General features: G+C 45.6%; 1 protein-coding gene across 2 annotated transcripts in view; it reads right to left on the bottom strand.

Annotated features, from left to right (window-relative positions):
• Positions 1-12586, bottom strand: part of LRRC1 (leucine rich repeat containing 1) — a 517165-nt gene that overhangs the window by 347104 nt on the left and 157475 nt on the right. For both annotated transcript variants that reach the window (XM_086926433.1, XM_086926434.1), the window contains exon 2: positions 11169-11286. In XM_086926433.1, the coding sequence (XP_086782559.1) occupies positions 11169-11286 (118 nt within the window). The remainder of the gene's footprint in view (positions 1-11168; positions 11287-12586) is intronic.

Below are 12586 nucleotides of genomic sequence, written 5' to 3'. Positions count from 1 at the left end.
AGGACCGGTTTCTGGCATTCCAGCCGTCTTCAATAACAAAGGGCACCCGCCAGAAGCCGTGAGAACAGACGGGGTGCTTAAACATCACGCCTAGACTGTGGGGTGGAACGAGAGACTCCCCGACCCTGGTGTGGCCTACAAAGTGGTCCTGGGCAGAGGTCGGCCCCCACAGCATACAACTGACCACTGGGGGGGCTGGACAGCGGCTCAAAGGTGAGAACCCCGGCGAGTCGTGGTTAAGCCACCTACGGGTCAGCCCAGTTGTCAAAGGCCCCAAACCTCATACCAAGGGTGGCAAAACAGAGCTGAGGTTTTGTGTGAACTATGAGGGCTTCAATGTAGTAACCAAAATAGATGCACATCCAATTCCTATAGCAGATGAATTGATTGACATGTTAGGGGCCGCCAAATTTCTCAGTACTTTTGATTTGACATCAGGGTACTGGAGGCTTGGTCTGACTCCCGAAGCAAAAGAAAGACCCCTGATTGGCATCATCAGTTCAATGTTATGCCCTTTGGACTAAAGAATATACCTGCCACCTTCCAAAAGTCAGTGAAGAAAAGACCCTGCTGGGTTTGGATGCCTTTAGTGCAACCTATCTAGACAATAGTGCGGTCTTTTGCTCCGCTTCTCAACAACACCTGGTCCACCAATTTGCTGTACAGTACCTGAATGCGGTACTTGTTATTCCTCCCATAGGAAAACATTGACACGTCTGAAAAATGCACTGTCGACTTTTTAAAACTTCTAGACAATAGTGCGGTCTTTTGCTCCGCTTCTCAACAACACCTGGTCCACCAATTTGCTGTACAGTACCTGAATGCGGTACTTGTTATTCCTCCCATAGGAAAACATTGACGCGTCTGAAAAATGCACTGTCGACTTTTTAAAACTTAAAGTAATTCTCTTGCAAAACATACTTACCAGATCGTGTCGATTCTGGACTAAACATATACAAAGATCTGTGTTTTTTGTATTTTATAAATTGGTGTGGATCTCCTTATTAAGTCATGTGCATCATTTGACTATTGTGTCTATTTGCAGATGTCTAATACTCCTCTCTGATAAGCCTAATGCTGCTCGACCACACTACCCTGTAGAAAAGCACCTGTCGATTGCTAGGGCAAGTGGGTAGAGGAGTTGGGCTAACGGCTAGGGTGGTTGACCTCAAATCTATCAATCAGTGACACTTATAAAGCGCGCTACATACCCGTAGGGTCTCAAGGCGCTGGGGGGGAGGGGGGTTCCTCTACTGCTCGAACAGCCAGGTCTTCAGCTTCTTCCTGAAGGAGAGGTGGTCTTGGGTCAGGCGCAGGTCGGGAGGGAGGGAGTTCCAGGTCTTGGCGGCCAGGTAGGAGAAGGACCTTCCTCCTGTAGTCGCTCTTCGGATGCGGGGGACGGCGGCGAGGGCGTGGTTGGCTGATCGGAGGTTGCGTTTGGGAGCGTAGAAGTTGACTCGGCTGTTGAGGTAGCTCGGGCCTTGGTCGTGTAGGGCTTTGTGTGCGTGGGTGAGGAGGCGGAAGGTGATTCTTTTGTTGACGGGGAGCCAGTGAAGGTCTCTCAGATGTCCGGAGATGTGGCTGGTTCGTGGGATGTCGAGGATGAGTCTGGCTGAGGCATTCTGGATCCGCTGGAGTCTCTTCTGGAGCTTGGCGGTGGTACCGGCGTAGAGGGCGTTGCCGTAGTCCAGTCGGCTGGTGACGAGGGCCTGGGTGACGGTCTTCCTGGTCTCGGTGGGGATCCACCAGAAGATCTTCCGTAGCATGCGTAGGATGTTGAAGCACGCCGAGGAGACGTTGTTGACTTGCCTGGTCATGGAGAGGGAGGAGTCCAGGATGAAGCCCAGGTTGCGTGCATGGTCTGTCGGTTTGGGTGCGGTGTCCAGGGCGGGAGGCCACCAGGAGTCGTCCCAGGCGGAGGGTGAGGAGCCCAGGATGAGGACCTCCGTCTTGTCCGAGTTCAGTTTCAGGCGGCTGGTCGTCATCCACTCGGCTACCTCTTTCATCCCTTCGTGCAGGTTGGCTCTGGCGGCGGCGGGGTCGTCGGTCAGGGAGAGGATCAGCTGGGTGTCGTCGGCGTAGGAGATTATGCTGAGGTTGTGTTTGCGTACGATGGCCGCGAGGGGGCTCATGTAGACGTTGAAGAGGGTGACTTCGAAGGCCTCTGACTTGTACGGTGGTAGGCGGACTCTCTGTGTTCTTCCGTCGAGGAAGGAGATGATCCATTCCAGCGCCTTGTCCTGGATTCCGATGTTGCTGAGGCGCCGTACTAGGGTGCGGTGGCAGACCGTGTCGAATGCCGCGGAGAGGTCTAGGAGGAGGAGGGCCGCTGTTTCTCCATTGTCCATCAGGGCTCGGATGTCATCGGTGGCGGCGATGAGGGCGGTCTCGGTGCTGTGGTTGGCTCGGAAGCCGGACTGTGAGGGGTCGAGGGATCCGTTCGTCTCGAGGAAGGCGGCCATCTGCTTGTTGACGGTCTTCTCGATGACTTTGGCTGGAAACGGGAGGAGCGAGATGGGGCGGTAATTCTTGAGGTCGGTGGGGTCCGCTGTTGGTTTCTTGAGTAGAGCGCTGAGTTCGGCGTGTTTCCAGCTCTCAGGGAAGATGGTGGTGTCGAAGGATGTGTTGATGATGTCTCGCAGGTGGGGTGCGATGACAGCGTCGGCCTTGTTGAAGACGTGGTGAGGGCAGGGGTCGGTCGGTGATCCGGAGTGGATGGAGTTCATCGTGCGGATGGTGTCTTCGGTGCTGATCGGGGTCCAGGCGTGGAGGGTGGTGGTGGGGGGTGGTTGTTCGGTCATGGTGTGCGTTGGTTGGTTGTTGAAGCTGTTGTGTATGTCCGCGATCTTGTTGTGGAAGTATGAAGCAAGGGAGTTGCAGAGGTCTTGCGATGGGGTGATGTCGTTGTTTCCTGCGCTGGGGTTGGAAAGCTCTTTCACGATGTTGAAGAGTTCCTTGCAGTTGTGTGCGTTGTTGTCCAACCGGTCCTTGAATGCTGTTTTCTTGGCGGCGCGGATCAGCTGGTGGTGTTTCCGAGTGGCAAGTTTGAAGGAGGTCCTGTTGTCCGGTGTCGGTTCCCTTCTCCAGACTTTCGAGGGCTCGGCAGTTCTTCTTGGAGCTCTTGAGTTCGTCGGTGAACCATGGGGCCTTCTTGCTGCCGGGTCTGCTAGGCGGGGTCCTCAGTGGGGCGAGTTCGTCCGCGCAGTTGCTGATCCACTTCGTGAGGTTGTCGGCGGCCTGGCTGGGGTTCGCTGAGCTGGCAGGAGGGTGCTGGCTCAGGGAGGTGGCGAGCTGGTCTGCTGTGATCTTGTTCCAGCTTCTGCGGGCGGCCTGTTGCTGGTGTTGGTGGGTCGTCGTTCTCTTGAAGGTGAAGTGGACGCAGCTGTGGTCCGTCCATTGAAGCTCTGTGGCGTGGCTGAAGTCGATGTCTGTGCTGGAAGAGAAGACTGCGTCGAGTGTGTGTCCGGCGAGGTGGGTGGGGGTGGACACCAGTTGCTTGAGTCCCAGGTTGGCGAGGTTGTCGAGCAGGGTGCTGGTGTTGCGGTCGTTGTTGTTCTCCAGATGGAAGTTGAGGTCTCCCAGGAGGATGTAGTCAGCGGAGGGGAGGGCATGCGGGCTGACGAAGTCGGCGATGTCCTCGCTGAATTGCGTGCGTGGTCCAGGGGGTCGGTTTGGGTATTGGGTTTGGGTTTGGGAATTGGGTTTGAGTCTCGACAAGGACGCTGAACATCCTGTGATTCTGGGCAAATCACTTAATCTCCTGCGCCTAACAAAAATGACTGTGTGCCCTCATGTAACTTAACTGGTGCTATGTAAAGCACTCTGATTCCCGATTAGGGTCAAGTTTGCGCTATATAAAAACTGCAACAAAAAAAGTCCCAGTCCACTCAAAAGGGAACCCCTGAACTCTTTGCATGATATATTTCATTTTGGTATATCATATAAAGAGTCCGTTTCTTACACCCACTCACACAAGTGAGGTACTATTTTTATGGTGCCCAGTCAGAACAAAGATTGTGGAACTTTCCCTGTCAGAAATCTAATGGAAATGTGTGTTTTCAGCCAAATTCTGAAGTTTGCAAACGCTTCTGGATAGGACAACCTTGTGAGAACTTCACAAGTCACACCAACCTGGACTCTCATAGGTGTTTTTAATTTTCAGAAATATCTGGGTGTGGTAGTTTTCCCTGGGAGGCAGCTGAGCTAGGGCCCAAAATCCACAGCTATCCACAATGTTAACAAAACAGTAATTTTGCTGGGTGAAATGTAACGGTCCTAGGTCAAGTTTTGGAGCGTTTTGTATCACAGGCCCAAGGCTCAGCCACATAAGTCGGGTACTGTTTATCGGGAGATCAGTGGAAACTCATATCTCATAAGTAGAACATTTGCTATTACCAATTTGATTTCTCTGCATTTCTCCTGTCTTCAAAAGTATTTAAACTTTACTGACGCAGCTTATATAGACAAGTAGAACATCAAAAATATGCTGGGATAAACTGGCACTTCTATTTGACAGGGGGATTTGAAGTGCCTGATTTTAAGCAATATTATTTATTTGCACAGTCCTGTTATGCTAGATACTGGTATCATCTGGATAGACTATTCCCCCATTCCTTACACCAGCGAAGGAATAGACAGATGGAAGCTTCCTCAATTCCTTGCGACCACAGAGTCTCCCTAGACCGGTTAACAGTGACAAAGTGTTCAGAGTCCTATTTCCAGCAAAAAAAGATCAGCCAAAAATAAGGGGGAGGAGGGCAAAACGTTTGGGGGAAGACCACCCTAAGGATGATGGGCCTAACAGACTCCTTAAATCAGCAGATTATCTTGAATGGCGCCACAAGATGGGTGTCTAAACTATTAAATATAAGATTAAACACTAGTGGTTGGGTTGATACCGGGCAAAAAGTAGATGGAGGTGGATACCAGCGAGAAACTTATGGCTAAGGTTTTTCTTGTAAACAAATGAAGAACATTTGAATAAACTACAGGCCCATGCATTTTAAATACTTGCATAGGATAAATGTTACGCCAGAAAGACAGAATAGCCTATATCAGACTTCATCACAAATCTGCCCCAGTAGTGAAGCCCCTCCTGCAGATTTCATGCATAGTCATGCCTACAGATCCAGCTATTTTAGGTTTGTGTGGTGCATTTAGTATCCATGATGGTGAAAACCCATACTGATATAGAACCAACAGTGGTATTAACATATGTCAAATGACTTCCTTAGAATAGTAGACGATTCACTGCAATGGCGCTATATTGGGTAAGGAGGAGAGTTGTTATGAATTTGTGCAGGGTAACAGTGATGGCAAGAGAGGATTGGATTACAGATCCAGTAATTCGCAACGCTGCTGTAGCAATATATGCATTCACACTACTCCAAACTTCGAGACCCAAGGACATATGGGGCCCACAGAGGTCACATCTTGTACAAGACATGAACTTTGTAGTGACTACAGCTAATGATGGTGCACCTCCGAGCGATGCACGCACAGATTGACTTAACTAGGCTCCTATTAATCCATAGCAGGTGGGGCAGATGACCATTTCCCCCCTGGAATGTGGAGAATTGTGGATAACTAGCTCTTAGAAAATCTAGTGTCTCGTACTCCTGGTGGAGGACAGATTAAACGTTCTAGATACCACTATATTACTATGGACCAATGACTCGTGGAGTATCCAGATATGTAGTCATGGTTTGTGGGTTGAGATACTGGAGAAATGATGTAACCAACCTCTGTGCTAACTAGAAAGCGCATTATGTTTTAGCTGCAACAGTTTTCAAGGCGGATACCGAACACTACAACCAAGAGAACCCAAAAGTCACAGGAAGAGCAGAATCAGTCTACCATGGCTAGCGATAATCAGAATGCAGGATGGCAGTGATGCACTAAATGTCAGTCATAACACATTGGCTCTACCAGTCACATGACAATACTAGCCGCTCTGTTGGTGCTTTTAACAAAAAACACTTCTAACCCAGGTACCTATTACATGAACTGACCAGAACGGCCATAAAATGTTATGAGACAACCACCACGAATTCAAATAAACCTAGTTGTTCAACAACAAAAAGACATACACCCAATGCAGATGCAGTAACATGAAAACGACGTGTTAAAGCACCTAATAATTTACAGCAAAACATATACTGAAATGTTTTCCAGAGAGGATATGGTAACCATGGACGTCAATTTACCAAAATGCCAGGAGTGGCGGAAATTACTTCACATGCACCACTCACACATACATATGCTTAAATATATACATGCATTCGCATACACACACAACCAGAACTACAAGCACGCAAACAACATACATACATCTAAAAGCATTTTTTTTTTTACTTGCCTCAGCTGCCAGGATAAGTCATATTCCAGCTATGTGTACTTCATTTTCAATAAACTAATAGCAAATAATGTAATATTCGCTAATGGTACGATAAAAAATGGACAAAAAACGAGGTGAGTGAACTCCCCACTGACGTCCATGGATACGAGCGGCTTCTGATGCCACGGATTTTGCCACGGCTGACGCTAGGGTTTGCAAAGACAGTGCCAGGGGTCACAAGGAGCATGACACGGGTCGCAGCAGCAGCGCCTTGCGACCCCTAAATGACGTCCATGATGATTACTCGCCAACAGAAAAGAAGCCCTCTCACCTGGGACAAAGAAGGAACATGTGCAAGCCCTCTCACCTCGGACACAGAAGGAACATGTGTTGCTTCACCAACCACAGGTACCAGTTTGTCTTTCAAATTCAATAATGTCTTTTTTTTAACTAAGTATTATGAGCACTGTCCTGATCGCAGAAAAAAATTCATGTTTTTAGAAAGGCACGTGTGAATTTCGGAGGGTTCGTCTTGGTGACTACGAAAGAAAGCGGAGACCCAGAATGAGTGAGAATTATAAGTGGATATGGTGAAGTGGTAGTAGTTTATATATATCCAACATGTTTGACATTGTTCTTGTTGTCTGCCATCATACTTATCATTTGTAAAGCATCCATACCAGGTTATGGTTAGAGGGCATAGGCAGATGGCCACTGCGCCAAGAAAATGCATGCAGGTCTTTCAACAGGGGGTTCTTTTTTGTAATTTTATAAGCAAGTTTCACAGAAGGGGGCAAGCCATACCTTTGTGCAAAGTTGAGACAGCAAGAAGGTAGCTTCGGAGGACACTCAGCAGGAAGGGGAGACTATATGGTGTCTTTAATTGGACTGAATAAAGAAAATGTCTCCTTGGTGACCATCAGGTGATTGAAACAGTTTATGTGAAGTCTCCCAGAAAGTGCTTTTTGATATCCCTTTTGAAGGCAGAGACTTAGCTACATGTTCAATATATACTAGAAGAGTATTAAATATCTTTAGCACGTTCCCAGGGATGGATTGCTTGAGGTTGAAGATCTTTCTGAATCTGGATGTATTCAGCTTCTTCTAGACTCCGCTTCGTATGGTTCTATACTTATAAGTAAGCTGAAGTTTGGGCGATGGATAAAGAGAAGTATTCGGTCTCCTACAGAAGATGATTTTCGAGGAAAAATTAATCAGACTTTAGGAGAGGTATGATGAGGTCATATCTTTTTGTACATAATATCAAGGGGGCTGCCTGTGGAGGACCGTTTTGAGCCAGATGAGCGGCTGGTCAGAAGTAAAAATATTAAATCTATGCTCAAGATGGTAAGTGTTCTGATGGCCAACTCAAGGGTTGGTTTTTGAAGGAGGGGCTTAAGATTACAAAGTAGTTATAAGTGGAGTCTAGAATTTCTGGCCCTCACCAGATTGGAAGATCAAGGTGAGGAGCTGGTCAAGTCTGAAGTCAAGATCTGTGTTTTGGTATGGTGAGAGGCAAATATTTTATTTGGATCTATCTTGTCTGTGCGTGATTCCATTTTGAGAGCAATTCCTGGTATCGGTAAGGGACGGTAGGGCAAACTGTCTTGCAGGAGGTTCTGTTTGAGTTTCACACAGTTTTTAATTACCTTATTGAGAAGGTTAAGATCTTGAGACAGCTTGAGCATTCAATAGTAATATTTAACCAAATGTCCCCGGTATATTGAAGAAAAAGATTCTTTGTGTTTTAAAATATCATCCAGTGGATCCACATACGGATTAAAAAGTAAAGGTGTTAGGATGAAATATTGAGGGACACTGGAAAGAATTTTAAAGGAATTGTAGAAGCAATTGCCAACTTTTTGATCTGTCTGATAATGAGGGACTGAACCAGTTGAGGCTTGTGTCTTCAATATCTATTCTATTGCTTAATATTTTTAGGAGCGTTTCGGGGTCAATTGTATCAAAGGCTGATAAGTCGAGAAGAACCAGAAGGCAGGAGTTTCCATCATTAAAGAGATGAAGTCTCTATGAAGACCATATATCAGTTTCAGATTCCGCTAAGAGATGAGATGGTGAGGTATTTTATATAGGCAATTCACTTTACAGAAGTTATCGGTCACATTTTCGGTATTCTACCAACATGAGCCAACTCACAAAAAGCTGCATAAGGTGGGGTTTGCAATTTCTTTAAATACTTTAGCTTATGCGGATATATCAGAAAACCCAGTTTTAACTCGGTTCTTGCATAAAAGCAAGGTGTTTCACTCAGACTACATGGCCTTCGGTCCCACTTCCTTGAACAGATTCGATATTAACAGCATGCAGTAATTAACCCTTTCAACCCTGTACACTACATTGGTATTTATTTTCTTTTTTATTTGAAAATAATGTGCATTTCCAGGGCGTTCTTAAACAAGCAACTGAGAATGCTGCTTATGTAAAAGTATCGCAGGCTGATCAAAACGGGTTGCACATATCAGAGCATCAATGGAACACAAGAGAACTGTGTGTCAAGCTGGCATTTCAAAAACGGTCCTGCTGCATGTTAATCCAAACAAAAGCATTTGGGAAGCTCTGAAATGCTGTAATAATCCATCAAGGTTTACATGTGCTGCCCCAGATGTTCTCTGGCATGCAGCGCCTGCACTCATGCGGAGATCAATAGCAAGGCTTAAGCCCTGCTGCGTCACATACCGAGAGCCCGGGCATCACATGATTATGCCATGAAGCATAATCCTATCTGCAAAAACACTCCGCAGATGATCGTTTCAGTCAGGCTCCTACTTGGTACGTTTTACGGGCGTCCTCCTCACCACTCATCCAGCATGGGATGGAACCATCTTTAGTACTCCAGTATTAAAACACTACCAAAACCTGGTGCAAGTACAACACGCCTACCTCGCTCAAGCACAACCAATCGGGAGAATGCGCAACTTGCACTGGGTGTACATCGATGTACACCGCGGTGGCTTGATAACGCATTACCGATAATTACACTTAAAGGTGACTAGAAGATATGACTGGGACACATGGCATGGAGACATGGAGGCCCGCAACTTGGTAAGAGGGGGAAACGTGCATAAAACACGTGTACGAATAGTGATTCCCTAGATACAGGGAGACACCCTAAAGCGTAATAAAAATGTAGTGTTAGGCATGCGTTTCTTATCAGGCAATTCCTGCATTTATGTTTTTATACGGATAAAAAAAATTAATCTACATTCCAGTGACGTTGATATTTATGAGCCTGTTTACACAGATATGGGACAAGGGTGATTAGCTGCTAACAGGACATCTTGGCAAATACACAACTCACGGGTTACCACAGGCCACGAGTAGATACTCATTCTGGAAATCATAATTGCAATAGGTTTTACAACAAATGTTATTATTTAATATGTCAACGAGAAATGAAATAATGGAGTCTACCACGGGACTGTCAGAAAGAATTAACGCTAGAATAAGTATTGTGCGGTCCTCTGTATATTTCTGGGCTGGCTTGATTAATGCTGCATTCATGCCAAAGTCTTGGGTTCGCAACAATCACGGCCCTGGTTAGGCCATGCAGACCTGTGGGATTATGAAGGACCCCGCAGCAAGAGAGATCGTATTTCGCCGTTTCCTCTGTTTCTCAAAAATCTGATCTTCTTTGGCTTCCCTTTACTTCATACATTTCTTCTAAACCTCCTTTATGTTAATTCTCTTTCTTTCTTTCTTTTTTGCAAATATTCCCTTTATACATGATGTGGATATCTTTCCCTTTCCTCTCTTTTCCTTTTCCTCTTCCTTCTCCTTTTTCCTTCTCTATCTTCCTGTCCCTTCCTTTCGCTTCCTTCTAATTATATACTTTCCATATGTAATATGCCTGATGTTTTATTATATTTAAGTTAAACAAATGTTCTCATATGGCTTCTGTATTGTATTTTCAAAATCCTAATACAAATTTCTTAAAAAAATAAATAAATACAGGCGGGGCTGCGGTACATACCATGTTCTCCAATAAACATTCAAGGGTGCAAAAGGGTATAACTGAGTCTTCAAGTAAGGCTCACACATTCAGCGGTTGTGTCGAGCTGAATCTCACTATTCTCACATCTGTTGAGGAAAGCTGGAACCAGGAATCTAACTTGAGCTCTCTAGTACCGCGCATCTGGTTGAGAGACAGATTCTACAAACAGGAGACCAGTGCACAAGACTTTGGGTGGAAATGGAAAATATATTCTCTCCAAACACCGGCGTGTACTATACTTTTCAAGCAATATTTCTTTGTCTTTAAAGAGGCTTTGGTGTTACACTAATGATTTTAAACTTATTTTGAGCAATGATGTCACTTCCTGTGACAATCCATAGCAGCAGTCTTATTGAGTTACTTCTTGTTACACAATCGATATACAAATTACATTTGAAAAATGTGCATGGCATAATCTAGCTACAAAAAGAAGTTTGTTATTGCCTAGCATTTTTCAAATACACTCTTGAAAAGATGAAACCATGAAAAACACAAAGATTACTGCTGCGCGTTTCAAAGTTGTGCGGTCAGCAAAACATGGTTTGCTCTTTATTCTGAGTTAATGTTAGTGCTCAAGATGCCAAAAAGGAGAGTACAGATCGCTTCTGCGCAGCACAATGGCATCATGGTACAGCCCCAAACTTTTCTTAGGTTACTAGGATGATCATGGTACTTTACTATACTGTACCTGGATTTCCCCATGAAGGGAACATCCAAGTAATACACTTCCATTGCAAAATAAAGCACTCTGAAACTGCCAAACAATGCCACCTGCCCCACAGAAGCTACAACTACAGTGCACAGTATTGTATTCCTTACCATTTCGAGATACGTCCAGTTCTACGAGCTGCATAAAATTTGCGATTTCTGAAGGTAGGCGCTGAATTTCGTTATCGCTCAAACCAAGTTTCCGTAATCGGACAAGCTGGAAAAAGGGCTGAAAAAAATAAGGACTTTGTTACAACTTGCATGAGCACAACAGCAATTACAAAACACAAGTAGAGTCCATCGGGGAGATGTCTAAACAAGGTGGCAAGGCAGCTGCCATGGCATTCTTTTATTCTTTTTGGGTGTTCCTAGTCTCAACTTGATACCACAGAGGAAAATAGTTGTGTCTTCGTCTAAAGCACGACAAATCCCCCTCCAAGCAAGTTTTATAAAACAGAAGAGTGACAACAATTATTGACCACACTGAATTGAACAAGAGTGAGAGGCTTCGAAAAACCTAAGGTCCATGCAGCACTTCAGCCGTTCTGGATTTTTGGAAGGTATTTCCGAAAGAACCTGATGGTTGTGTGGAGGGCTTAGCAACAAACACAGTACGCATTCCAGTGTGCTGGGCACTTTCGAATGTATCCGTGAACAAATGCACCTTAGTTTTTAGGTCTCTCCATTGGTGGCTGTGGTTGAGCAGTCAACCTTACTTTTAATATACATGTAGTGAAGGTCGCTCTCAAACAACAAAACATGCAACGTGACACCTCCTCCTCCCACAATGTCTGTGCCTACACTCTGACATTTCTTTTCTAAGAAAGAAGTGTTTGTTTTACCCATTGATAAACAGTACAATTAATGTGAGAACTAGAAGTGCCTGGAACTTCTAGACAGACTCTGAGATATGATTTACTCACACTTCAGATACCATCTATACCTGGAATGGGTCTATAGTTATAGGGTTTCGCTGGCTTCCGGATAAATAAAGAAAATCACATTCTGGTTACACAGCTTCTCAGCAGGCCATTTGTTCCACAACGTATCCCATGATGTCATATGAACACTTTTGAAGTCTGGAATTGGCGTGTAATGTAACAATGAGGCTTCTGCCACTGTGCAGTGTTCTGTGTCACAATGTAAAAGCCGAACGTGTTTTTATCTAATATACAAGTGATTGTAGCCACCAAGCATAACCTCGCACCACCAGGAGGACAGCTAACCAGCCCTTGGAGTCACTCTGGTAGTCTGGGGTGAAGGGGGCAGGTCCAGCCTTCCTTTTAAGATAGCAGTACAGAACTCAAGAAGCAGGGTAGTCCTCTCCTCTGGCAGCACCGCAGTCCTTCTGTAGAGTCGAGAGGTCCAGGAGTGTACTGAAGTGTGGGTCAGAGGGTCCCATTTGTATACCTGGTGCTAGCTTTGAAATGAGGGGCTTTGGGAACCCACAAACAGCAACCCTGACAGGTATTTGGAATCTCCTGTCTCCCTGTCCTGGTCCTGCAGTTAATAGGCTAGTGTGAAAGTCA

This window comes from Lissotriton vulgaris, chromosome 6 (genome assembly GCF_964263255.1).
Source record: "Lissotriton vulgaris chromosome 6, aLisVul1.2, whole genome shotgun sequence".
Lineage (NCBI taxonomy): Eukaryota > Metazoa > Chordata > Amphibia > Caudata > Salamandridae > Lissotriton > Lissotriton vulgaris.
The sequence above is the reverse complement of the archived record's forward strand: the minus strand, read 5'-3'. Positions and strand labels throughout refer to the sequence as shown.